Source organism: Ascidiella aspersa, chromosome 1, assembly GCF_963924565.1.
Source record: "Ascidiella aspersa chromosome 1, kaAscAspe10.2, whole genome shotgun sequence".
Lineage (NCBI taxonomy): Eukaryota > Metazoa > Chordata > Ascidiacea > Phlebobranchia > Ascidiidae > Ascidiella > Ascidiella aspersa.
The window spans coordinates 69,949-97,601 of record NC_139447.1 but is presented as its reverse complement, the minus strand read 5'-3'; the positions used below and the strand labels follow the sequence as shown (position 1 = coordinate 97,601).

Genomic DNA, 27,653 nt, shown 5'->3' with positions numbered 1-27,653 from the left:
AAACACATCACTTTTATCAAGTTTATTTTCAAACACAACAACATTATGACGTAACAATCGATCGAAATTGTTAGTTCACTTCAACAATTCTTGGAATGTTGAAAAAGCAAAAAGCCTGTAACAAAATAAGTTTGTGACGTCGTAACATCATTTATGACGTCACACAAGGACGACCAGCGACATCTTTGTGACGTAACAATCCTACTGTTGTTACAGAATAATCTCATTTTGGCATGTAACAATGCACATTGTTACAGCATTGTTGTCTTGGTGACGAAAAAGTAAAGTTACAAATATAATTCGACACAAAAATTGCACAAAATCGTTAAAAACTTGGTAAAAAGCTGCGAAGTTAGCTTTGTGTAAAAAGCTAGGTTTGCCTACAAATTCTAAAAGCGGAAAGTCCCTGGAAACTATGACGTCATAACTCTCAGCTAATAACTAACAAGAACAAACATTTGAAGAAGCAAGGAATTTACAAAATGGCGACAAAAAATAGCAATAAGTGACGTCAAGAGTGACGTAGTCAACAGGCATGTTTCGTCATTTTCAAGCCCAGATCTAAAAAAAAAACACATAATTAGCCTAATTAAATTCTATGAACATGTAGCTCACAACGAGTTACAACTTACCCTGAGCGTGGTGTCCCAACTGCCAGTGCAGAATGCTGTTCCATCGGGCGACATCCGCAAACAACTGACGCGGTTCTCGTGGCCGAACAGAGCTCCAAGCTTGTTCCCTTTAATTGCGTCCCAAGCGTGGACCAGGTAATCGTTGTAGGCGCCGAAGATTATGCGACCTGACACACAACAACTGTTTGTACGAGTTTGACCGAGGTGGGATTCGAACCAACGACCTCAGTAATGCCGGGAATGCAGAGGACTCGGGTTCAAATCCCACCACCGGTGCGTTAATTTTATATGTTTGTGAGGGCGGATGAATACTCACCACTAAGCGAGAAGTCGATGGAGTTGACGCCGAAGACGACGCTTTCTTTGCCGTAGAAGGCGATCTCCCGGTCAGCTCGGAGGTCGTACATTCGGATCTAAACAAACACCAAGTTCAACAACAAACCTAATGTAACAACAGTGAATTCAACTTACAACAACCATCAACGCATTTAAAGCAACACACAACCTACAGTTACCTCTGTGTGCAGCCATGCATGACAACACTGACCACAAACAAGCGACGATACATTGTGACGTCAACAATGCACATTGTGATGCTTCAAACTGCAACAAATGAGCAATCAACATGCAGGGATCGGGTTAATTTGATGAGAATAATGTCGCTTGTTAGACAGTAAAAATTTAACTAAAAACAAACAAATAAGTTAACTGCGCAAACCAAGCATTCGTAGTAGTAAAGTGCTTAAAACAAAATAAATAAAAACTAAAACAAGCTACAGACAATCATGCAGACCAAATATGGCGTCCAATTTACCGTCGCATCATCCGATCCAGTGGCGAAAGCTTCACCAGTGGGGAACCACCTAAACCAATACACAAAAGTAAGTTTCGAAAAAACTTTTATTGAATTCTCGGAATAATTATGTTCCACGTGCTTTGAACAGCGACTTTCAACCTGCTGTAAATGATCCACCATTAATACGTGAGTAGCTTTCATCTATTACGGGTTGCCAACTCATTGCAATACTGGGTCGATCTATAAATCGTGTTGCTGAGTGGCGTTGTAAACCAGTGAGGTTGTTTGTGATTGAGCTAAGTTTGAGCCAAACAAGTCGATGAAGCCAGGGGCAAGCAGTGGCGGTAAAATATACAAGTGCCAGAAACGGTTGAGAACCACTGCTGTAAAATATTTTTTTGTTTACCTGACAGAGTTGATGTCTGACTCGTGCGTTTGAAAGGACTGGACGCACTTAGCTGTCCTCATGTCCCACACGTAAGCCGTCTTGTCACATCCCTGCAACAACAAACTGGTAAACCCGGGCAAAGCACAAGCTGCTGTTGCACTTGACACTGATCACCGCCTAATCCCATTTAAAACCGATTAAGGATTCTTGAGACGACAAATAAGGTTTAGTAGATAATGGTCAGTGATTCGTGAAAATGCTAAAACACCAACAATATGGCTTGTAACAATATATAAGCGACTAAGCGGGTTCAAGGTATAGGATTACTTCGTTAATGCGGATCTGGACAATGTTTAATTGTAAAGATTGGCATAACAATAAAGCACCAAAGGTTTAAGAATTCAACAACACTTTTAGCCCTTCAACGCTGTCACTATCACGGTTTTTAAAAAGACAAAACCAGCTTTAAATCGCTTGTGGCCTAACTCGTAGTAAAGTTGCAGCCCAGAAAGTAACACGAGGAATTTATTGTGCAAACTGATAAATTATTTGACAGAAAATCCCCAGTTGTTTGTAAACAAACGTAATGCTGTTAACTTTAAAAGATAAACTTTTCTAGAAATGGTAAAATAACAACTAAAGGTGTTAAATCAAACTAATGCTAAAACCAGATTTCGGCCTAATATACGTGAAAACATAACCTTCAAATGTTTAACGTCTCGATTAACAAAATAGTAATGGCGGCATTTGCTATTGCAACGAAAGACCGTACTTTAGTTAAAACCCGAAATATTATCGACATATCAAAAGGTTAGTGGTTACCCCTGATATGAAAAGGTTGCCAGTCTCGCAAGGCGACAGAGCGGCGTCCATAACATCGCTCTGATGTCCGTGGAAGCTTTGTAGAAGCTGACTGCTCTCCACATCCCACAAAGCACAAGTTCCGTCGCCAGATGCTGTCAGGATCTGAGAGGAAACAAAACATTTCAAGCGATTGTAAATCTGCCAGGAATATTTAGTCGATATCAGCCAAAATAAGAACACACATTCCTGTAGCTTACTTTCCACAGCAGAAACAACAGTTTGTCCCAAATCGGTCTAGGAATTAATGCTCAACACACATATACGTCAAATAAACCTACATGATAATACATTTCAATGCTAAAAAGGTCGAATGAATCGACATAATCTTGATTAACGTTTCAATACAAACTTTATTTAATGTGACTTAGAAGTATTTCAAAGCGTCACCTATAAAATGTTGGGCGCAATCGTTATCATTCTGAGTTTCTAGTGAAGCATTAGTTATTAATTTTTGCTTTGAAATTCACTGTCAAGCTACATTACAGATCCTTGCATAATTTACCCAAACACCTACATGTAAGTGACAATAATTGTGTTGAAAGGTGTTTCTTGTGCATGTTAATTTTGTCTCGCTGGTCGAAAGATGTTATTGTTATGCTAAAGCAATGTACTAAAACCAACGGCACCTGCATATCACCACACACAGGTACTTTAATCCATTTTATCTTTCGGCATATTCCGATCATTTGACAGAGGTAACGCAAGATTAAAAAGAATCGGATTGTTTTGCGCAATGTTTTGCAAAGTGTTTTTTTCTGCTGCGTGTTCCAGGTTCAGCATAATATATATTATTGGACTTAGCGCCGAACCAAAGGTATACGACCAGTCGAGCACACATTATTCAAGCACCAGTTCACATGGCTATTTAAAATGCAGCGAACTGGGTAAAGCAAAGAAACTAACGAAACTCGCCATTCGGCAACAAAATTACGTCACAACTTATTGAGCAAATATTAAGCGAAGTGTGATTTTTGACAAACGAGGTACTATGATAAAATAGTAGCGCCACAGGAGGTTAGTTTGCACGTTTAGGAGGGGCTTCCTGCATTGTGACAGCATAATAACTCCAGTGTGACGTGTTCCTGTTTGTGACCAGCGCTCAGTGCAACTAATCAAACCTGGTTAAGTGGTTGGGGCAACTGCAAGGGGCTTGATTGAGGGCAGATTACAAACAAAACAGACAATCTAATTACAAAATCCCCATATCATCTGAAGTCAGACAAACATCACCAAAGACTTAGTTTATAAAACCTAACCCAGACCCTGTTGTATTGCTAAATACATTTTAATGCATGGGTTGAGGCAATAAGATCTGTGGAATTGGTTTTTGGGAAAATATATCATCAATTTAGTTCATGGCATCCCAATATCATAAACTTCACAAGAAATGAATCGAGCATAGGCTATGTTGTATAAATTTGAGGTCTTTTTGTCTTTCAATCAACTTAATTTGTGTTTTAAGCCGGAAAATAATTCAGTGATATTGGCAACAGGTAATATCAAAACATCTTTATTCAATAAACAAAAACTTCCATGAAAATAGTTATTGGTGGCAAAGTTGTATTTACTGGCAATGCACTGAAGTTTATAAAAAGCAACAGTTTATTTTAATTGTGCCAGAGGTGACCAAACGATGATGCAAATGATTGCAAGTGTAAAAAAAACATGTCTCCTTGTAAAAAATGATTCAGGCAGAAGTATGTTTTTAAACTAATTATCTACAACAGCTTGGTCCAAATTGTGAGCTTGCAGGGACACAATATTAATGCAGATTGGCAGCGAGCCACACAATGCAAGAAGGGGAAGACATGTTTGACGCGCAACTCAATCTGAGACTAAAGTTTGCATTTATTGGAGTTTAAATGCCAAATAAAGTACATTAAGCAAACAAAAATTTGCATATAACTTGATATAATGGAAATATCAAGTTGATTTGGCATTTGAAAGATAAAAAATGACAGCAAATATATGAGTGCTAGGCAAACATAAATGGTTAAACACGAAATGTTTCAAATCAGCACCCAACATGTTAAGCACATTTGCTGTTAATTGTTTATCAGCCTTGCTGTATCTTTTTAATGGTTCGAAAATTAAAAAAAGTGTGGGAAACAGTTTGTGTTCCACGTACAGCCAACGTTGCTGGGTTTAAACAACCCTGGTGAAAACATACAAGTGTGAGTGTGCGGCATATAAGTAAAAAGTGGCACATTGTTGCATGCACCGATGGATTCAAAGCTAGTATTTTGCTAAATATCTGCTTATTACTATCACTTTAAAACGTAACAACATTAACCCCACCTGGTGGTCAGAATGTGTGAACGTGCACGCCGATATGTAGCTTGTGTGCATTGCCACAACTTTCCGCTGCTGCATTATCGTCGACGAAACTGCTTCTCCTTGTGTTGCACTCACAGCGCCACCTACTGGCTTCGTGCTGCTCGAACTACTGTTGCCGCCACCACTAGAGGTCGTGTTTGAGTGCAGTGGAAACACGGAGCATTTGTTGTCGAGGCCGCTGCAAAACACAAGATGTTTTGCATCAGATTAAAGAGTTAAAAAAAATTAAAATTGGTGAAATATTAGGAATGTGTCATGCAACCAATATTGAAAAACAATAAAAGTTTTTACTAAAATGTATTAAAGAAAACAATATGGTAATTTTATTAAAACGAACTCCATTTAAACCAATGTATATAACATACTAGCAAATGTACACAGTTTAAATAGCATTTTATACTAAAAGTTACTATCCAAGACTGAAAAATATAAAGCAGAAAACAAATTTTAAATGTTAGCTCAAGACGTTTATTTTAATTAGGATCAGCTTTTTCAAAACAAGTCTGTTGAAGCACCCAGAGCATTACTATCCAGTCTACTGACCCGCAAGCAATGAATCCCCCCGATGGAGCGTAAGCGCAAGCGTTCACCCAAGTCGTTGGCAGGCTGATCACTTGCTCCTGACAACACAAACAATCACACCTTTGGCTTTAAATGTTTAAACAAGTTTTAGTTTGATCCGTTAAATCAGGATGTTACACATAACATGCAGGAAATGTATATCTTTTTTACCACGATTAAAAAACAAATCTGAGTTCTTAATTATTTCCAATAAAGTAAACCACTATAATATTCTAACTACTATTGCAAAGAGTTAATTTAGTCATTCTATGTTGTAAATCTAAAAAGAAGAAATGTTTTGAATTCTATATTTGTACAGCCTAAGCTGGACATGCTTTGTGCTAAAAGCAACAAATAAATAAACAACAACAAACCTTGTTCACAGAAAACGCGTCCCACACCAATATTTTTCCATCCTAGAAAACATAAAGATTACATTTTATTTTAAATTAAAAGATAAAATTCAGAGCAGAGAACTGCGTTATGTAATAGGAGTAAAATAGTCACGAAGGCTTCTCTCCAAGTTTTGAAGTTTTATTTATTTATATTTCAATGAACTAATTTATTTTTTTTGGTTGGTGGCGAACTCAGGAGTTGTGTTTTGACGGTAGTCCTGCTTTAAAGTTAACATTTTGTAGCTAAGTATTATTCAACTAATCAGAAAACTTTGTAGCTTCACAACTGTTTTATTTATTAATAGTTTTTTTCATTAATAGAATGGTTTGATGGTGATTCTTAATATTTCAGTTATAAGATTAATGTTATACTGACTTGCGAAGAGCTGACAATCCGTCGTTTGTCCAACGACCAATCCATGTCAAGCACTTTGCTTGTGTGTCCTTTCAAGATTCGACGACATCGGATTTGAAACGGTACATTCTCAGTTTCTGGCTTCTTGCCCATCAAAAATACTAAATTGAACAAATATGTTTTGTTTTTTGTACTTCGCACTATTCTGATGTCTAATTATTAAAACAGTCAATTAGGGCCAGAAGCTTTGACCGAGCTTTAGAAACGTTTGGATTCAGGGTAAATATAACATAACCATTGCATTTATTTATACATTTGTGAAATTCTGCATGCTTTCCAAAAGGTTATAAAGACTGTTTATTGTGTTCTTACTTTTTTACATGTTGCTTCGGTTAATTGGAAATGTTTTAAATTAACTTATGTTTTCTGTTTAGTTATCAGCCACTGTGGAAAGTGTGGCAAGTGCACCCACGAGATTGTTTAACCTTTTAAAAGTGCACCCCAAACAAAATCTGAACTGCATCCCAAATATGTAAAACGCTTGTGCGGAATACGTTTACAATACAATGTATACAATACAGATTGCATTGGAAAATCATAAAGTGCACCTAAGGTGCACTTTTTTGACCTCTGTTGCACCCGGTCACCCGGATTTTTTCGGCCATGCACCCGCGAGATCTCATCGAGATCTGCCACACTTTCCAGCAGTGGTTATCAGTTTGGATAAAATGAATAAACTTGAAAATACATTGTTTAATTAAGATTTTACTAACAAAACAGTAAACGATAAGTGCAAGGGACTTTGAATGGCACATGATCAGGTAAAATGTTGTAATTAACAATATTTTGGTGCTGGTCTAAAATTCTACAACGTTTTTTAAGTAACAAAACAAGTTGTCAAGATTAAGAACTGTATATAAAAAACAAATATTGGGGGGATTAACATCAATCCGAACGCAAACTTTAACCCAAATATTCTATGTTAAACAATTAGATGTGTGGTAGGATTCTGGACCAGCGCCGAACTATAAACTTTACGCTTTTCGCCAGTTTTTAACTATTTTTCATTATAATTTCAGCCGCCTTTTAGAAAACAATTGTTATAAAAATAACATTCAAATGATAATCCAAAACGCAATTTACTTTTTTGGCAAAATGCTTTCTTTATAACATTGCTGGTCAATCCATTATTTAATAAAATATTGATTAAGTTGCCAGACCAAAACTTACATTCTGCATCGTTAAGATTTTTTCGATCTTCTTGTAGCTTTTTACGCAGCAGTTCAGCTTCTTTCTTCAAGCTTTCCAGCGTATCTCCATTTGCTGCGTTCTTACTTCTAGCCATGTTAATTTATATAAATCCGAAATTCGTCTGTCGCAGATTCTCGTTAGATTCACTGTTTACGTTTTGAACAAGAAATGTCCGATCAATTCTTTAACAATCAGTCGAACTCGAATGACCGATGTATCGATCATCCACCAGGGGCGCTACTGGGTCGGAAAATAGTTTCCGAAGAATGTTTGGTTTCCGTGTTTGCAAAATATTTACTTACGAAGTTTAAAAAGATACTTTTTGGGCTATGCAAAACAACTTACGTTCGCTAAGAACCACATAAGTTTACAAAAACTACTTTTATTTAACTATTTTCGAAGTTTTATCATATTTAAAAAAAAAAAAAATGTGTATAAAGAATTCCTTCCAAACTGGTTAGTACACGAATATATATTGTGTTACCATTTATCGGATCCCTTAGTTGTTAAGTATGGGGCAGGATTTGTTTTGTTTTTAGTTGTGATATTTGCAATTAAACACTTCCAATCGACCAATTAAATATTTTTAAAGTTACCCTGGGTTATTATTTTTTCCCGCTAGGTGGGATATGCGCAATATTTCCCGCCATTGAAGTAAACATTAATTTCTTCAATGTTAAGAAAGTTTTTCGAATTAATCTCATTCTGCTTGTAACATAACAACTCATTTCATGGCGCTGATTTAGAATCCTGCCACAGCATTGAAACAGTAAATAAAGCAACACACAATATTTGGGTTAGGTTGTCGGTTAGTGTTTAGGTGAGGGTTGGTCAAGTATTATTAATTTTATTATTTAATAACATAACTTGGCGCTCTTTCACTATTGTACGTGAAAAGTTATGCAAAAAAAAATAATACTACCGCATACCACAACGCATATTGTTTGGGTTAGGGTGCGGGTTAGCGTTTGGGTGAGGGTGGGTCAAGTAATATTATGTTTATTATTAATAATAACTTGACCCACCCTCAACCAAACGCTAACCCAAACAATATGTGTTGTGGTATGCGGCATTTAAAGAAGAACTTTTTTTTATTAAATTTTACGTACAATAGTGAAAGAGCGCCCATAACTTACCCTTACGCTAACCAGGACCCTAACCCGATTTCCCAAATAATGTGCGTTGTGGTAGAATTCTAGATCAGCGCCCACTTTTGTTCTGTGGAATCCCAAGGTTTCCCAGAAGAATAATAGGTTTCGGATCTAGAATTAAAAATCCACAATATATATTTTTAGTTATGTGCTATTTTGGGCGATTAATAATAAAATACCTGTGTAAATAAACAGAATATAATTGCAAAACAATTTGTTGACATTTTTCTTGTATTTACAACTATAGTTAAACTTCTAAATATTTGTCATTTGGAGCTATTTTGCAAGGATATGTGGTATGCATACATTTATTAAAAAACCAAAAACATGGTACACTATCTACAAATACAGCAATGCACATTATTTGGGTGCAGGTGGGTCAAGTATTATTAGATTTATTATTAATAATAATACTTGACCCACGCTAACCCAAACGCTAACTTGCAATCTAACCCAAATAATGTGCGCTGCGGTATGCAGTATTTCTAGACTGTTTTTTTTTGTGTGTTGTCAAATCGATGGAGCACCCAGTTCACTATTGAAAGTTTGGCAAGTGCACCTGCGATTTATTTTCAACTGGCTATAGACCTGGGAAACCTCGGGATATAAATTACTTGCACATCACCCGAACACATACTTCAGTTTGAACAAGGTGTAAAAACTTTTATTCCAGACTTAGCATGATAGGCCACAGTTAATTATTGGGGACTTTCTTTCAAGTTAGAATTATGTCAACAAGCAACAATGAAGTCCGCTTGCTTCCTTTGAACGACGAAGGAAAAGAAAATCTAGAAGCCGTAGAAAAGGTCGGTGATTTTTGTTGTTCTAATGTTCAAACAATGAAGGGTCATATCATTTTTTTAGTTGTATTAAAATTATAATTTTCTATAGTAAATAGAAAATTTTTCAGTTAAAAATTGGTTTCGATTCTTAAAAGAATTTATTTTTTGTTTTATTTTGGATGGGAATTAAATTTAACCAAATACTGCTTTTATTTTTCTATAAAACTTGCTTGGCAGAGAAAACAATGTTGGTATCTGTTGTTTTGTTTATGAAGTTATACAGATCTAACCATGATTTAAGAATCTAGTAACAGGAAAGTTTAAAGATTTTTTAATGAGAATCACCTTCATATTTTAACCCTTCAGCTCTTGGAGGAACAAACTGTCCGCTGCAGTTGGATCACACCACTCGATGCCGTGGGGGTTAAAGTTCATGAAGAAGATACTCTTTACTGCGTCGACCCAACACAAGGTAATGTTTAGTATTGATTCTTTTTTTTCATGTTATTTGAAATTATTTTGTTTCATGAAAAAAACATCTCAACTAAATAAAGAATGCCAATAAATTGTCTCAACAAGAATAACCCTAAATAATGACTGCTTCAAGGTCCTGAGGTTGATCGGTTGGTGAAGCTTGGTTGCACGGTGATCGGGCCACAATGTGCGTTAACCGTGCTCAAGCACAGCAAGCAGATGAAACAAGGACTCAAGTACCCGGTGTACAACCTCACCATGATGGGAAGCCTTGTATGCTTCTCAAACATACAACCAAAGCAAAGGGTGAGTGTAACTCCAGGGGAAATACCACCCTGAGGGGGTTGACGTCAACCATTGTCTGGTATTCTGGCTTTTAAATGACAAAAACCGACATGACTAACCTACTAGACTTCTAATGTTGTTATCAGTTTTATATTGTTTTTAATCTAATCGCCTCAATTTAAATCCCAAACCTTCCATACAAGCATCTATAAACTCATTCAACACAACCCTTGTAAATAGATATTTGCCTGGCATTCATAGGTTTGTTAGATGAAATAAAACTAGTGACACAGTAAAAGAGGAAACCTATTTTAAGTATACCCACTATGCAGCCTCACTTAATAAATTTCATTTATTGAACAATTAATTTTTATTTTAATGTAACCTCTACCAAGTTTTGTCAAGTACCTCAGCTTGTTGCTTAAATTAATTGCGATTTTTAAATAAAATAACTGACATAATTATCTGTAAACAGCTTGAATTAACGAGCAAAATTGAACGCATGGGTGGCTCCGTGTCCGGCATTTTGACGCAAGATGTGAGCCACCTAGTGGTTAACGAGGTTGGCTCGGTGAAATATTTCAGCGCCGCCCACGTTGGAATCCCGATCATGCTGGTCGAGTGGATCGAACACTTGTGGCGCCATGGACAATCAAGGTGCAACATAAAATAAAAGTTGCTACTATTTATATTTTGCTGTCGACAAAGTCTATATAAAATCTTAGTTAAATATTCAATATATCAAGCTAAATTTTTTAAATTTGTAAAATTTATCAAAAAGTGTCCTTTATTTAGGCTCATTGCTGATTTGTTATTTCTACTTTTTATCCGACTTGTTTTTATACTTTTTTAGGCTCATTTAAGGATTAGATTATTAAATGCAAAACGAAAATTTATTAAATGCGAAACGAAAATTCAAATGTGGTCTAACTTTTCTTTTTACTTCAGGTACATATCAGCAAAGGATGGTAAATGGGAGGAATTCCGATGCCCGATATTCCGGGGGTGCTCGGTCTGTGTGACGGGATTCCCCATCGGTGAGAGGAATCGCATCCAGAACCTGATCACAAAGTTTGGGGGGGAATACAGCGGGGCGATGCGGCTCGATGTAACAACCCATCTCGTTGTGTTTAAACCTGAAGGTGATATTATCGTTGTTGCTCAAAGTGTTTATCTCAGCGGTTGCCAAACTGGGGCCCGTAGACCAATTGTTTCAGAGGGTCCGCAAAGAGAATTATTCTTCAAGTTTTTCAACTTTAGGTTTAGCAAATGTTTTTAAACAATATCTGTTATATTATTGTCTTTAGTTATGCTTTCTTATTTGATAATACAAGAGGGTTTTAGGATGTGATGCCATATGAACCGCTGGTTTAACTTATGGACTAAAATGCATTTTTACTTGTTAATAATGAAATGCGTGAAACGCTGATAACACTAGGTTTGCAAAACATATTTTGCCACTTGATATTCTTGTAATCTTGCAATTCGTAAAAGTTATAAGTTGACTCAAGTTGGAACTTTGTTTGCTTGTATATACAATATGACAAGTTGTCATAATATGTTCTAAGCAGGGCTGGCAAGCCGGACTCAGGACTTTAGTAAAAGTATGTAAAACTACCCGAGTTTTTTCGTGCGCATGCGTAGTACCAAATTTAAAAACTGATATGGCCCCTGCAAATTGTAAAGGCGGAATAGCATATGGTGGAATGTTTTCCAACCATGTATTGTGAATTAATGAATTTTATAGCACCGCTATGAGTGATTTGCTAAATATTCACCTTATTTTAGTGATAGAAGTTGGTAAAAACATTCTATGGAGTAGAAGTCGGTCTCAGAAATTGACAATATTTGTTTATCGTTCAGGCCAAAAGTTTGCGATGGCGAGTGAGTTTGGTGTGAAGACGGTCAATGTGAAGTGGGTTTACGAGAGCGTCGATAAGCAATCATGCCAGGATCACAACAAGTACCCCGTTAAAACATCACGTAAGTCACTACACGATGCTCCTGCTGCTCTATAGGACAAATAAGCTCACTTGTACTAATTAATAAGGTCATTGTTTAAAAAGGTCAATATAACTCATTTTTGCCATCAAGCAATCAGCAAGTTTTGTCAGTGATACCATACGATCAAGCCCAACTACATAATAAAGCAAAATATTCAGGAATATTCATGACAGAATAAAAAAATCTGCAGAATAAGTCCTAAATTAATCGATAAAAGCCCTAAATGGGCAAAATAACGCCTGAAACTGTAGGGAGAGTGGATGGGAAGATTGGAGAACATCTGTCTGGCATCAGCAGATTGTTTGTCCCTGCTTAGGAATGTGCAGGGTCAGAAATTAAGTTAGGATTAAAATTATTAAGGAAGTTTGTGATGATGTTTGTGTATATTTGGCGACTTTTGAACTTATTCCGATTTAGACGTGACGGCGAGGTTTCAGTATTAGTTGTTTTCATGTTATTTCCACTTGTGTTTTAACGATGTGTTTTTTAATTTCGTTCATATGAGTCCTTGGCAGCTTTAAATTTAATAGATCAGCCACTACTTTTTGGTATCAACTCATTTATTATACATTAGGGTGGAGTGAAAAAAATAAAAATCACCAATTCAAAAAAAGTCCCCTCTCAATAGTTGCCTTTGGTCCTAAAACTAAGTTTAAAAATGTTTTTTGGAAGTTGCTTTCAATACTCGGGTGACAACCCTGACGCAAAGGTCATGTAGGGGTCAAATCCCATAAAAATGCCATAACTTAACCTGTGGTGTTAGAGAGTTAGTTTTGATGCCAAAAGAAGCAGAACGTGCACTTTCCTATCTGTTCTAAAAGAACTATTTGTCCTAATTTCATTAGATATATGGTTATTTTCATAAAATGTCATTTTTGGTTCAAATGTGAATAGGACATAGGATTATGCACAGTTTTACATCACAATAACATAATCACAACACAATAAATCAGCATAATGAGTATAAAATATCTCTAACCAATGAAACACACATTTGAGAGGTTTTAGATGAAGCACCAGCACAGGATGGTAACAGCAAACAAATACAAAATTGGGTTTCATAATATTAAAATAGCGTAGACCATGGGTGTTCAAATGATTTCTGCCATGATCCAACACAGCCAAACCTGACAACGATGATCCACCAAATAGGAATAGTAAACATATTGGCCACGCTTTAATTTTTATGGTGCTTTATTTATGTAAACGCGATAAGTTTAATACCTAATCTCGTTTAGTGTTTGTTAACCTTTCTAAGTCAGGGCGAGCGAAGCGAGCACGATTTTTTTTAGGTATATCTGCATTTCTTTTAAATTTCTTTCAAGTTTTTATTGCATTGCCAGAAATACAAAATGTTAAAAAATACATATGTCCAATATTTTTGAATAAGTTTTCCATTAACGGTAACGAAGCGCTGATCTAGTTCAAAAGACCGCATCAAAACGAAAACAAGCCGGGCGTAGACTCGTAGAGAGATGATTCGCGCCAAGCTGGAAATTTTTTCGCACTTACGTAGTTAAAATAGTCAAAAAGTATTTGAAATGGACTCGTATCTAGTTTGTCAAAGAGGCAGCGGGTCGAATGAATTCAATTGGCGGGGCGCATTCGACCGGCGGGGCGCATACTTTAGGTCTTACAATAGCATCGAATTTGGATTTTCTGTTGCTAAATGATATCCTCCAACGCTTACAATGATTAGCATTTGGGAGTTTCTTTCTATGCTTATTTTTTGCAAAATTCATTAACACTGACAATTGGTTCACATAAAAACACTGTGGAAAGTTTGTTTTTTAAGACTACATTAGAAGATCCGAACAAAACGCTGAAAAGATCCGGAACCGGATCGCGATCCGCCATTTGAACATGACCGGCGTAGACGTTCTGCCAGTTTTATGCAGGGAGAAAATGGCATCAGCATGAGGACCTAAGATTGGAATTGATTTTTGGTATTTTATCGTTTCATCAGTTTTCGTGAACGAATCTTTAGCCTGGTCAGGCCGTCACGTCTGTCGAAGCCAGCTACTGCTGATGAAGCTTCGGTAACAAGCTTTATGTGGCGCTCCATTTAGCATGAAAAAGTTTTGAAGCTTGTAACCGAATCTTAATCAGCAATAGCTGGCTTCGAAAGACGTGACGGCCTGACCAGGCTAAAGATTCGGTCACGAAAACTGATGAAGCGATACAATCAGGGCTGGGGAGCCGGAGCTGGAGCCCGGAGCTAAGCATTTTCTCTGGAGCCAGAGCCATTTTTATTATTACTTTTGTGGAACTGGAGCCGGAGCCATTTTTATTATTTTTGTGGAGCTGGAGCTGGACCCGGAGCCCTTTTTATTATTTTTGTGGAGCTGGAACCATTTTTCAATTTGTGGTGCTAAAGCTAAGAAATTATATTTTGTTTCATCTCCAACGTTAGTTAGCCAAAAGCAATTTTTAAAACTTGTCATTGAATAAGTGACTGGTGGCACCGGATATGGAGCCGGAGCTGGAGCCAAAGTATATGAGTTTTACTACTCCGTAGCTGGAGCCGGAGCCATTTAATAAGTGCCTGATGGCTCCGGAGCTGGAGCGGGAGCTAATGCTATTTTACGGTGGCTCCCCAGCCCTGGATACAATGCCCAAAATCAATTCCAATCTTAGGTCCTCATGCTGATGCCATTTTCTCCTTGCATAAAACTGGCAGAACGTCTACCATAATTTAATATTATAAAACCCAATTTTGTATTTGTTTGCTGTTACCATCCTGTGCTGGTGCTTCATCTAAAACCTCTCAAATGTGTGTTTCATTGGTTAAAGATATTTTATACTCATTATGCTGATTTATTGTGTTGTGATTATGTTATTGTGATGTAAAACTGTGCATAATCCTATGTCTTATTCATATTTGAACCAAAAATGACATTTTATGAAAATAACCATGTATCTAATGAAATTAGGACAAATAGTTCTTTTAGAACAGATAGGAAAGTGCACGTTCTGCTTCTTTTGGCATCAAAACTAACTCTCTAACACCACAGGTTAAAGAGTTATGGCATTTTTATGGGATTTGACCCCTACATGACCTTTGCGTCAGGGTTGTCACCCGAGTATTGAAAGCAACTTCCAAAAAACATTTTTAAACTTAGTTTTAGGACCAAAGGCAACTATTGAGAGGGGACTTTTTTTAAATTAGTCATTTTTATTTTTTTCACTCCACCCTATTATACATAGAGCCTAGGTACGTAACTACACCCTGCTTATGCTGTATGCTGACTCATGTTTCTTTGAACAGCTTCGACCAGTGAAGCACGACCGACATCGTCAACACCAGAGGGCAGCAGGAACCGGATGCCGAGCATAAGTAAGTGTGACGTCACAATACAAGAACTGTTTGTTTCTCAATTATAGCGTTCGTGTAAAAATGCCACGTTTAAACTTTAGGCATAAAATAGGTTTTTTAACAGGTTGTGCAAAGCCAAAATCCATTCTGTTCATATAAAATGCCAATTTACAGCCACTAAAGCAACGGTTCTTAACTTATGGGGAATTACGCACATGTGGGTAATTTCAGGATAGCAGGTGGGTAATCACTAATCAGCTGAACCAGAATATTTAGAATTGGTTGTAACAAACAATGTCACAACTGTAAGTGGTAAAGTTGCTTTATTACTTGCATTTTTTTGATGTTTTGAGCCCGTTTTAAGAACCACTGCACTAGAATTAAGCGGCCATATACTGAAGCAAGCTAAACAACAATATAACAAATAGAATTATTGCTCCTTTTTTTGGAGATTTGAACGGTTGCAACACAATTTAATTAAGGAAATAAAACCACCCGTCATCTTATTGCTAAAGTAGCTGGCCTAATAGAAAAGTAGCAGCTGCATACTTTTGCTCTGCAGGTTGTACATCCCTGATATATGATAAGTAAAAATGCAAATTGTTTTAACAAGTTAGAATAAAATATTGTAGTTTGTATAATTTGAGCATTATGAAGTGACAGTTATGTGATGTGATAGATGACATGAGCAACATCAGTGTAATGACGGTTAACGAGACGGTTAGTGCGAGCATGGCCGACATATCGCGACTCTCCACTTTCAACCAACCGTAAGTTCAAGGTTCCGATGCAACCTGCTTTGTGGTAACAATGTTTATCGTGATACGTTCCAGGCCTTCGACCGCCCACAAAATTGACTTGGTAAGTTTCCCGATGAACGAACACTTTGAACAAGTCCTTGATGGAATCTGCGTTTATTTGGCCGGCTTTACAGCGAAAGAAACCGACAAGTTTAAAAAGATCCTCAGTTTCAGTGGAGCAACGAGGTAAAAACACTAAATATTTACGATAAAATCTCATTATTTTAACTAGTTTTACGTGAGTTCTTGTTTCATGTGATTTGCAGCTGTGTTTATTTTTCATGAGTTCTTGTTTCATGTGATTTGTTGCTCTGTTTATTTTTTATGAGTTCTTGTTTCATGTGATTTGCGGTTGTGTTTATTTTTCACGAGTTCTTGTTTCATGTGATTTGTGGCTGTGTTTATTTTTCATGAGTTCTTGTTTCATGTGATTTGCGGCTGTGTTTATTTTTCATTAGTTCTTGTTTCATGTGATTTGCGGCTGTGTTTATTTTTCATGAGTTCTTGTTTCATGTGATTTGCGGCTGTGTTAATTTTTCATGAGTTCTTGTTTCATGTGATTTGTGGTTGTGTTTATTTTTCATGAGTTCTTGTTTCATGTGATTTGCGGCTGTGTTTATTTTTCATGAGTTCTTGTTTCATGTGATTTGCGGCTGTGTTTATTTTTCATGAGTTCTTGTTTCATGTGATTTGCGGCTGTGTTTATTTTTCATTAGTTCTTGTTTCATGTGATTTGTGGTTGTGTTTATTTTTCATGAGTTCTTGTTTCATGTGATTTGCGGCTGTGTTTATTGTTCATGAGTTCTTGTTTCATGTGATTTGTGGCTCTGTTTGTTTTTCATGAGTTCTTGTTTCATGTGATTTGTTGCTCTGTTTATTTTTTATGAGTTCTTGTTTCATGTGATTTGCGATTGTGTTTATTTTTCATGAGTTCTTGTTTCATGTGATTTGTTGCTCTGTTTATTTTTTATGAGTTCTTGTTTCATGTGATTTGCGGTTGTGTTTATTTTTCACGAGTTCTTGTTTCATGTGATTTGCGGCTGTGTTTATTTTTCATGAGTTCTTGTTTCATGTGATTTGTGGCTCTGTTTGTTTTTCATGAGTTCTTGTTTCATGTGATTTGTGGCTCTGTTTGTTTTTCATGAGTTCTTGTTTCATGTGATTTGTTGCTCTGTTTATTTTTTATGAGTTCTTGTTTCATGTGATTTGTTGCTCTGTTTATTTTTTATGAGTTCTTGTTTCATGTGATTTGCGGTTGTGTTTATTTTTCATGAGTTCTTGTTTCATGTGATTTGTTGCTCTGTTTATTTTTTATGAGTTCTTGTTTCATGTGATTTGCGGTTGTGTTTATTTTTCACGAGTTCTTGTTTCATGTGATTTGTGGCTGTGTTTATTTTTCATGAGTTCTTGTTTCATGTGATTTGCGGCTGTGTTTATTTTTCATGAGTTCTTGTTTCATGTGATTTGTGGCTCTGTTTGTTTTTCATGAGTTCTTGTTTCATGTGATTTGTGGCTCTGTTTGTTTTTCATGAGTTCTTGTTTCATGTGATTTGTGGCTCTGTTTGTTTTTCATGAGTTCTTGTTTCATTTGATTTGCGGCTGTGTTTATTTTTCATGAGTTCTTGTTTCATGTGATTTGTGACTGTGTTTATTTTCATGAGTTTTGTGTTTCATATGATTTGTGGCTGTATTCATTTTCACGGATTGTTGTTTCATGTGAAAGGTTGATCCAGATGACTCAAAGTGTGTCTCACGTCATCATTGGTTCTGCATCACTGGTTTCTGATGACATCATCACCTCAATCCAGTCGTTGATGAAAAAAAGTAAGTTTGTGTTTTATTTTGTATTTTTAAGCCAAAAGTATGAACACTCCATCAAATATATTCTCACTTATACTGTATTCATTAGATCATTGTTTAAGTAGGCCGCTGTATTTTTTGTTTGCCTCCAGCAATTAAATATTTTGCAAATTTAATTTGGGCCTGCCGCTACTTTTTGGCAATAAGTCTATTCATTTGTACTCGTATTGCCGAATTGATCATCTTCAGCTAATTATCACGACGAATTTGTCCTACTTATTTTACGGAAAGTAAAAAATACAATCAAAACATTTTAAGGAACAGGGTATTTTAAGCACTTGTATTTTTTTAAACTAAAAAGTGTATTTCTTGCACACAACTAGTTGCAATTAATTAATTATATTTTATTCTGTTTTTTTGTATTATTTAATACTTTGGTCAAACGGTGGCATGTCTGTCATGTTTAATTATGAAACAAATCAGTTTCTTTTTACCATTTTTGATTTTTTTACTATGGTACAATCCTATACTAGATTATCTTATTTGCAAAACCAATGTTTCGCCAAATAATAACCAGCAAACAACTACATCGCTTTGGTAAAAAAGTTAGGTAAAATATTGTTATTTTTTAACCAGCATTATTGTCACTTGTATCACACAAGCATTGATATAATTATATTTGACAGACCAAGAATTGTTCGTGGTCAGCTACAAATGGGTTTTAAACTCTTTGCAACAAAGTGAAATTCTTCCCGAGGTTGAATATTGGGAAGATGACGTAATCGCGAAACCGCTGGACCATGACGAAACTCATGACGTAACGAAAGCGGATGAGACCACGGTCGCTACTAAATTCAGGTTGGGACTCGATTGAATTCTCGTTTTTGTGGAAGTTTAATTGTTTCTTTTTACCACAGAAACACCCCCCACCCCCCGAATGACGTCACACTCGACAATGACGTCACACACATGAACGACGTGTTGTCACAGTACATCGGCAATGATGACGTCACTAGTAATGACGTCACAGCTGGTTTGGGAGGAGATACGTCAATGATGAACAACTTTGCCGAGGATTTCGAAAACAAAGGTAGTTTGCTTTTGGCATCTTGTGTTTATTTGAATGCGCCTTTTCAACGATGGCTGTTCCAGACTTTTTATATTTGATCAGCAGATCGTGAAAAGTCGGTTGTTAACAAAGGTGCTGAGGACGAATCGCTTCTGTTCAGCGGAAAAACTTTCCTGGTTTGTGGATTTGCCGACGAAGATCACGAGAAAATTGTCGACACTATTGAGGTAAGACGACAAAATGTAAACAAGCTTTCATCAACACTTCACTCTGGGGTGTGGGCTATAAATTATTAATATTTTGTAATACATCTGCTATTCTTGTGTCATGTTTGTAAAAGTTTGTAAAAGTTTTAAATGTTCGTGGTGGTAACAGCTTTGCATGTTAGTGTTTTTTATTTTGCACCAACATTGTTTTTAGTCGATTGAAGGCGAGGTTCTTCCAGTTTACAGCAAGAAGGTGGCGGAATACGCTGTCGTCCCGGTGACAGGATGGCAAGTGGAGAAAACTGTTGGAAACATCGTCACGCCTTTTTGGCTGGTGAGCTTCTTCCCTTGTGATTTCCATCTTCTATCTCAGTGGTTCTCAAACTTTTTTAAAATAGTATACACGAAATAATCACAAAATAACACGTTGTTTTTAATGGTAAGTTGCCTGAAAATTTTATTGCACAAAAACTTCTTCTTTAGGAGCGTTGTGTTGATTTTTTGGTGCTTCGCGGTCCTAGAAAATTGTCTCGCACTGTTCTATCTAATGTCAACATTTCTGGCAAACTTATATAATGTGGTGCAGCTTTGTGAAGTTTTATTTTTATTTTAGGATCATTGCATCAAGGAGGGTGAGGTACTTTCCCCAACGTGCCACCCCCTGTGCACCCCGTTTACCCTCCCTGACCAGGTGTTTCCGCTCGATGGGTGCGTCGCGTGCCTCAGCAAGTACCAGGACCCCGAGCGATCACACTTGGTGGCGCTTGTATCTGAGCTCGGTGAGTGGATTCCAGCAAAAAACGAATTTAGAATAACATCAACACAAAACACACTTCGGGATAAGACCACTATAGGATCAATACCTAGTTGTAATAAAGTCTAAATAGGAACAAGACCTCAACCCGTCGGAATAAGACCTAAATGACCAGATTCAGGCCTATACATCGTGTTAACTAACCGTGAACCCCACCTCATCACTAACTCCCCTAATAATTTCCACCCTAACTAATTTATATCCATACCTAGTACCAATTACCAACTCTGAACACTAAACCAAAACAGTTTGGTGTCGATACAGAGGCGAATTAGGGCGCCACCAATGCCAGTCCTGACCCTCTAACCTTTTCGATGAATTTAGGATGTTTTTCGGTAGATATAGGTCCTACTAGACCAGCGGTTCTCAACCAGTGGGCCATGGCTCACTGGTGGGCCATAAGAACATTTGAGGTGGGCCACAGACCAATTTAAAAAACCTAGATTTAGTTTCATTTGTGTTGCTATATTTAATTTTAAAGGAATAATAGCTTGGGGAGGATTTAAAAAGGAATGTAAATTTATTGTTCAGCCGCAAGTATCTCACTAATGCACGGTTCAATAAATAATCTGTTTTGAAATATGTTCTGCTGTGTTTTGTTCTAATAACCCTATTTTAAAGTTTTTTTCTTCCATAAAACTATTGGGCCGCAGAATTTTTTTGCAACCTAAATAAGCCACGAAAGCAAAAAGGTTGAGAACCAGTGTACTAGAAGATTTCGATCTTATTCTGCCACGGATATTATTGCGTATCCGGCTTTATTACGTCGTTGGTCTTACTATACGGCATTATAGATTATTTTACTTAAAGTCTAATTGTGTGTTTCCAGGTGAGTTTGTCTCTCTACTGACTCCCCCCTTTTTTCTCTACTGACTTTCTTATCTCTGTGTTTCCATCTCAGTATGTTTGTCTCCCTCAGGTGGCGAGTACCAGGATAACGTGGCGAAGAAAGATCTTCCATCAGACAACCTCCGACGAACAACCCACCTCATCATCCCAACACCAGAGGGCGACAAATACAATGGGTGCAAGAAGTGGGGAATCCCCTGCGTCACAGCCGAGTAGGTCACACTTGAGTGAACACACTTACACCTTAGGTTGGGCGCTGTCTTTGTGGAATATCATTAATTGCTGTTAACTTCACGATGTCACACACAACCAACAAATGCTTCCATGCACCTTATTGGTGGCAGCTTTGTGATGGAAAAGCATAGATTAGTAGCTAAGAACTTTAATGAAGGGCGATCACTTGTTACGTAACAATGTGTTGATTGGTACGTAACGATGTGCTGTCTTGTGACGTAACGATGTGCTGTCTTGTGACGTAACGATGTGCTGTCTTGTGACGTAACGATGTTTCATTGTTAGGTGGGTTTACGCTTGCGCTCGGAGCGGACGAAAATGTCCTGAGGAGAATTTTTTCGTGGAAAACAAGCGAAGCGTATCAAGCGATGAAGCGGAACAACTTTCCAGCGACAAAAGAGAAATTGAAGAAACTAAACTTGTTCAGCCGAGGAAAGGTGAGATTATTGAATGTCATTGAAAATACCGGGAAATTTTGTAGTGTTACTCTATAAAGTGTAAGTGTAGATGTAAGATATTGCGACACTAGCATTATACAGCGACTGATTTGTTAGCAGAGCACCCCTGGCTTGACTACGCGGGTGAAGGGGTGACGTGGGTGGACTTCCCCCCTCTGAAGCGACCCCCGAGCAAAGTGGATTCAATCAGGAAGCGGATGGAAGCGAGGATCGCAGCCGATGAAGCGAAGCGGCTCCAGACCCCGGCAGCTGAGAGGGTTAGCAAGCACTTGCATCAATTAATGTGTTTGTGGTGTTATTTGTTTTTTGTTGTTACACTGACTTCAACTAGATACGTCGCTTGTACCAAGAAAGTCCCAGTACTTACAAAGATGGTCAAAATATTTCGTTTGATCTCACAGAAGTGTTTGAATTGTTGAAGACGCCCGCAAATGTTCAAAGAAAACTTAAAGATTCTCTTCAGGAAACAGTTAGTTGTAGTTGTTCATAGAGGATGTCAATCAAAATTATAATCTGTTAGTTGCTGTTTTAAAGGAAACTAGAAAGTTCTGTTAAAGCCTTAAAAAAACTACTTCTAGTTTGTTAGAAGTTTGATGAAACCTCCCTCTAATATTAATTTCTTATTATAAAACCTTTCAGCCCCTGAGTGATTTTGTGAAGCGATTTCACGCGGATTCTATTCGACAAGCCGAAGAATTGCTCCAGAAAAAGGTCAACATTAACCTTGGTGACGTCATGGATCAAGTGACGTCACCCAGTAGTAGTCCTTCTCGCCCGAGCAGAGGTACGTCACTTTGCTGCTGCTTTGCTTTGACCGTTGCCTCAAGTGTGACCTTGACTAGCACGTTGCTTCGAAGTTTGACCTTGGCTAGTACGTTGTCTCAAGTTTGACCTTGGCTAGTACGTTGTCTCAAGTTTGACCTTGGCTAGTACGTTGCTTCGAAGTTTGACCTTGGCTAGTACGTTGTCTCAAGTTTGACCTTGACTAGCACGTTCTCTTTAAGTTTGACCTTGACAAGCACTTTCTCTTTAAGTTTGACCTTGACAAGCACGTTCTCTTTAAGTTTGACCTTGACTTTGACACTTATTCTTGCATTAGATCCAGAGCAAGTGGTGACGTCAGCTGAACTTGAAGTTGTGACGTCAAAGAAACCACTAGATGGAGTAGTTCTCTACGTTGCTAAGGTAACCACGATTTATTGACATTTTAGCTCAGCAAGTTCCACATTGGGTATGGATTAAAACAAGAAACATCAACATGTTTGTTAAAACATTTTTTCATGTTTTTTTGCAGAAACTTACGAAGATCCGAGCAAAGTTGAGCTCACAAGTTCAGGGTCTTGGTGGTGAATTTCGCTGGACTTACGACTCTGCTTGTACACACTTTGTATTCCAGGTATGTTTAACTACTGTAGGCTGAAGTTGCGGGGAGTTTGTGATCAAACATTTCTTCATCCAGGGCAAACTGAACGACACAAACAAAGAGTTTCGAAGCGCTCGAAGCGACAAAAAGTTCATTGTTTCCCCACACTGGTTGACAGTCTGCTGTGAGACTACATCGCGCGCTGACGAAGAATCTTATCCACACGATTTCAACCCGAACAAATCCATCCAGGTGAGGAACAAGTTGTGCGATGCAAACCAACCAAGCTTTAATTAAAAGCAACTGGTTGAAGGTTGATGTGTTTAAGATGTTGCCTCATTGACTGAATTACTTTTTGAACTCGTGCCTTCATTTGTTTATACTTGGCTTGTATAATTTTTAACCTATAGTCAAAAAATTAGCTAGAAACACTTTCCAACAAATGCAAAGCAGACTTTCCAGTGGTGATATATACTCTTGTATTTTGTCACAACTTGAAGGTTCTCCGCAACTCAAGCCCGAAAGCAAGGCGAGTGAAAGATCCTGACGCCACAAACCTTACATCTACAGTAAATAATCCTGACGCCACAAACCTTTCCAGGTAAACCTTGTTTGGTGCCGATCCAGTTATCGGCTCACGTCCGATAATATCGTTCTGTTGATCCAGGTTCGACGAAGCAACTTTCACCGACAGCGACCTTGAAATCGCCAACCTCCCCTCCAAAGTGGTAAGTACCACTGTGACGACACTATGTGTTGTGTGACGTCACAGTGCGTGTTTGTTTCCAGCTTGATGGCGTCGAGGATTCTCAGGAAGCGCGGGAAAAGCTGAGGAAGACATTGGACAACATCATGTCGTCCACCAGCGGGGTCGCTAGAGAGGCTCCCCGGCTGAGTTGTGAGTGCGCATGCGCAGTGACCTTTGCCCCCTTTGATGACGTATTCAACCCTCTTGTGATAAATACATCGTTTTTCAACTGTAAACCAAATTAGGAACCTGACCTCTCCACGTGACACAAGGATAACAGGGTTACCGCAGGTCATTGACCTCGAAACCCTGCATATTTGTTACACTAGGTCATTGACCTCTGCATGTGTTGTTGCAGACAGCAGACCGGAGAAGTTTTCATCTCCTGCTAACGTCATTCCTCGTCGAAGTTCAGCTGTCAATCAAAGTAGAGCGGAGAAGACCGATTCATCGCAGGACGTTCAGGTTGGTTGGCACAACACAAGGCTCACTCGGATCCTAAGCTTCTTATTGGTCGTTGCAGGTCGTTTGGGACGATCCTATTGGTCGAGAGGAGCGGGAAAGGTTACTTAAGGTCGAAGCTTGTGGAAGCGACGATCAAAAGAAGGTAAAAGTTTGTTTTTAAGTTGCAAACTTCAGGGAAGTTATAGATTTACGAATACTATTAAACTGTCTTAATTAACGAACAACAGCGTCATTGATTGACAGCTGGTTGTTTGATTGACAGCTAGTTATTTGATTGACAGTTGTGTTAACAGGGCGACGAAATATCCCTGAATGACGCACCTCGCGATGATAAAAGTCCAACCATCGATCAAACCAACCATAAGGTGATGCTTTTCTAAACATCATGAAGTTATGAAATACTTTAATACGAAAGCGTTTCCGACTGTGAGTACGTTAATACCTACTCCCTGCAGAACGTGGACTCACTCTCCCAGATAATCCGCGAAGGAAGAACTCCAGCATTCCTCATTTCATCGGTTGCTCCAGAGTTGAAAGCAGAGTACGCGGCCATCGTTGAAAAACTAGGTTTGTGATTGCTCAGCTCAAGTAAATTTTACGACGTCAAGTCACTGAGGTGTCAGTCATGATGTTGACCTCACATTTACACGTGGTTTAAGTATTGTGGGCAATAACAGGGAACACAACTGATTTGCAAATGCACCAAAATATCCTCCAGATCCGCTACAAAGGATCGAAGTAGAATCTGTCGCTTTACTTGCAGGTGGTATTTACTTGGACCGGGACCGCTTCGACGATTCGTGCACGCACCTGATCGTGAAGCGACCTGTCAGGAACGAGAAGTACCTCGCCTCGCTCAGCTCAGGGAAGTGGATTTTAAGCACAAGTTACATGGAAGCTTGCAGAGATGCAAACGCATTTGTAAAAGTACGTCCAAACATATGTTCGTAGTTTAGACCCAGTTACTAAGCGACATTTTTGTGGCAACTTCGCGCAGGAGGAAACACACGAGTTCGGCAACCCCTGCTTTAGGTGGAACCCCCAATCCAATACCGAGGCTCTACTTGTGACGTCAGCGTTCAGATGGAGGTCAAAGTTGAACGAGGCAAGGTCAAGGAGCACGACCTGTCCTGGTGCATTCTCTAATTGGAAGGTGATTCCCCTTCAACTGTTAAACCTGCTTTATTTTATGTTTAGTTATTTTTTGCAAAGTTTGTGGACGATGAGATTTGAATGAATTGTGACAAATTTTTTCTGTTTTGACTTTATGCAAAAAGATAATTGCAATAAAGGTCACTTTTCCACGTGGTAGATCGACACACAATGAAACTTTTATGACGTCATAACCGCTATTGTGTCGCAGGCGATTCTCCACGTGGTAGATCGACAAACAATGAAACTTTTGTGACGTCATAACCGCTATTGTGTCGCAGGCGATTCTCCACGTGGTAGATCGACAAACAATGAAACTTTTATGACGTCATAACCGCTATTGTGTCGCAGGCGATTCTTCACGTGGTAGATCGACCAACAATGAAACTTTTGTGACCTCATAACCGCTATTGTGTCGCAGGCGATTCTCCACGTGGTAGATCGACAAACAATGAAACTTTTATGACGTCATAACCGCTATTGTGTCGCAGGCGATTCTTCACGTGGTAGATCGACAAACAATGAAACTTTTGTGACGTCATAACCGCTATTGTGTCGCAGGCGATTCTCCACGTGGTAGATCGACAAACAATGAAACTTTTATGACGTCATAACCGCTATTGTGTCGCAGGCGATTCTTCACGTGGTAGATCGACCAACAATGAAACTTTTGTGACCTCATAACCGCTATTGTGTCGCAGGCGATTCTCCACGTGGTAGATCGACAAACAATGAAACTTTTGTGACGTCATAACCGCTATTGTGTCGCAGGCGATTCTCCACGTGGTAGATCGACAAACAATGAAACTTTTATGACGTCATAACCGCTATTGTGTCGCAGGCGATTCTCCACGTGGTAGATCGACAAACAATGAAACTTTTATGACGTCATAACCGCTATTGTGTCGCAGGCGATTCTCCACGTGGTAGATCGACAAACAATGAAACTTTTATGACGTCATAACCGCTATTGTGTCGCAGGCGATTCTCCACGTGGTTGATCGACAAACGCAAGGATTTAAGCGACTCATTGAAAGCGGAGGAGGTTCGGTGCTTTCCCTTAAATTACCATATCATGGCTCGCTTGATGACGCAACACATGCCTTTATTGACGTCAACAAAGCGGGACAATTGTCGAGTGGAGAGATCGAGAGCTTGGTGACGTCAGGCGTCCATTGCTGCCTCCCTGAGTACATCGGTAAGCTTCTATTGCACGAGGGGATTCCCCGCTTGATATTGTTTATCTCGTTCCAGCTGACTACCTTCTGCGAGATCCTCCTCCCACTCCTGACGTTAATTACCTTCCTCAAGCAAAAGTTTTTCTGGAAACATTTGGACAAACTCCGAGTAAAAGACCAAGACTCGAGTGAACCGCTATTACTGGGGTTACTGCGGGTCACAGGGGTTAATAGGGGTCATGTGAGGTTACTGCAGGTCACATTATTCTATATTAATGCGTTTGTTGGACAAATCGATATTAATCTACTATATTTGCTCATGATAAGCTTTTGGTGAGCCGTGAAAGAATGAATAGTTCGCAACTGTGTGACGACATTAACCGACAAGTTGTTGATGAAATAAAAAGTTGTGCAACGTGTTTGTAGTTTGTGTAGATTCTGTAGAGTGTAGGTGATGTACAGGATCGCAAATACGTCATCCGCATGCGAACCATTATTTACTGTGCTTGTAAATTGACCTTTGAGTGCAGATCCGCGGGAAATTGTGCCTAAACTTATTCCGCTTTGAAATACAGTGTATGTTACTCAACAATATGCAAAACAATATATAATAAAGCAGGGGCGGATTCAAGGGGTATGGACGCCTGGCCATCTTGCCCAAAATTCATAGCCAACCTAACTATATAAACTTTTACGCTTCGTGCAAACATGAGGCGCCGTCTATATCATGGCGTGTTTGATTGCCAACATCTATCCTTTAAAAGTATATTTAGGCTAGCGGCATGGGGATTCTATCTAAAATGCAATTCTTCGTACTCCATCTAGTTACGCAATTTTGCCGCTGGCGCAAATGTTTAACGTCTGTGCAACATTTCCATTGTAATGACGTAACAACAAGTTGAGTAAGTGAATAAACGATTTTGCGT

The 27,653-nt window shown here is 38.4% G+C and overlaps 2 protein-coding genes across 2 annotated transcripts; one reads left to right on the top strand and one right to left on the bottom strand.

The window, feature by feature from the left end:
- Positions 1–13: 13 nt before the first annotated feature.
- Positions 14–7,759, bottom strand: LOC146166364 (guanine nucleotide-binding protein subunit beta-5-like). Its single transcript, XM_083392529.1, has 11 exons — positions 7,559–7,759; positions 6,350–6,489; positions 5,953–5,994; positions 5,561–5,637; positions 4,979–5,195; positions 2,639–2,782; positions 1,835–1,926; positions 1,447–1,495; positions 949–1,045; positions 633–799; positions 14–561 (listed from the first exon to the last, which is right to left on the bottom strand). Exons 1-11 carry the CDS (start codon positions 7,671–7,673, stop codon positions 550–552), a joined length of 1,152 nt encoding a protein of 383 aa, XP_083248655.1. The 5' UTR covers positions 7,674–7,759; the 3' UTR covers positions 14–549.
- A 1,699-nt stretch (positions 7,760–9,458) lies between these two features.
- On the top strand, positions 9,459–27,083 carry LOC146166363 (DNA topoisomerase 2-binding protein 1-A-like). The gene is made up of 34 exons (XM_083391985.1): positions 9,459–9,536; positions 9,879–9,984; positions 10,120–10,292; positions 10,747–10,928; positions 11,220–11,413; positions 12,135–12,254; positions 15,544–15,612; positions 16,271–16,361; positions 16,425–16,577; positions 18,115–18,215; positions 18,878–19,049; positions 19,109–19,281; positions 19,366–19,487; positions 19,681–19,800; positions 20,080–20,245; positions 21,200–21,341; positions 21,649–21,800; positions 21,918–22,078; positions 22,153–22,290; positions 22,461–22,605; positions 22,921–23,006; positions 23,116–23,217; positions 23,281–23,436; positions 23,685–23,785; positions 23,852–23,912; positions 23,974–24,082; positions 24,291–24,397; positions 24,456–24,539; positions 24,691–24,762; positions 24,853–24,964; positions 25,161–25,324; positions 25,395–25,550; positions 26,531–26,747; positions 26,804–27,083. The coding sequence occupies exons 1-34, from the start codon at positions 9,459–9,461 to the stop codon at positions 26,917–26,919; spliced, it is 4,401 nt and encodes a 1,466-aa protein (XP_083248111.1). The 3' UTR covers positions 26,920–27,083.
- The last annotated feature ends 570 nt before the right edge of the window (positions 27,084–27,653 follow it).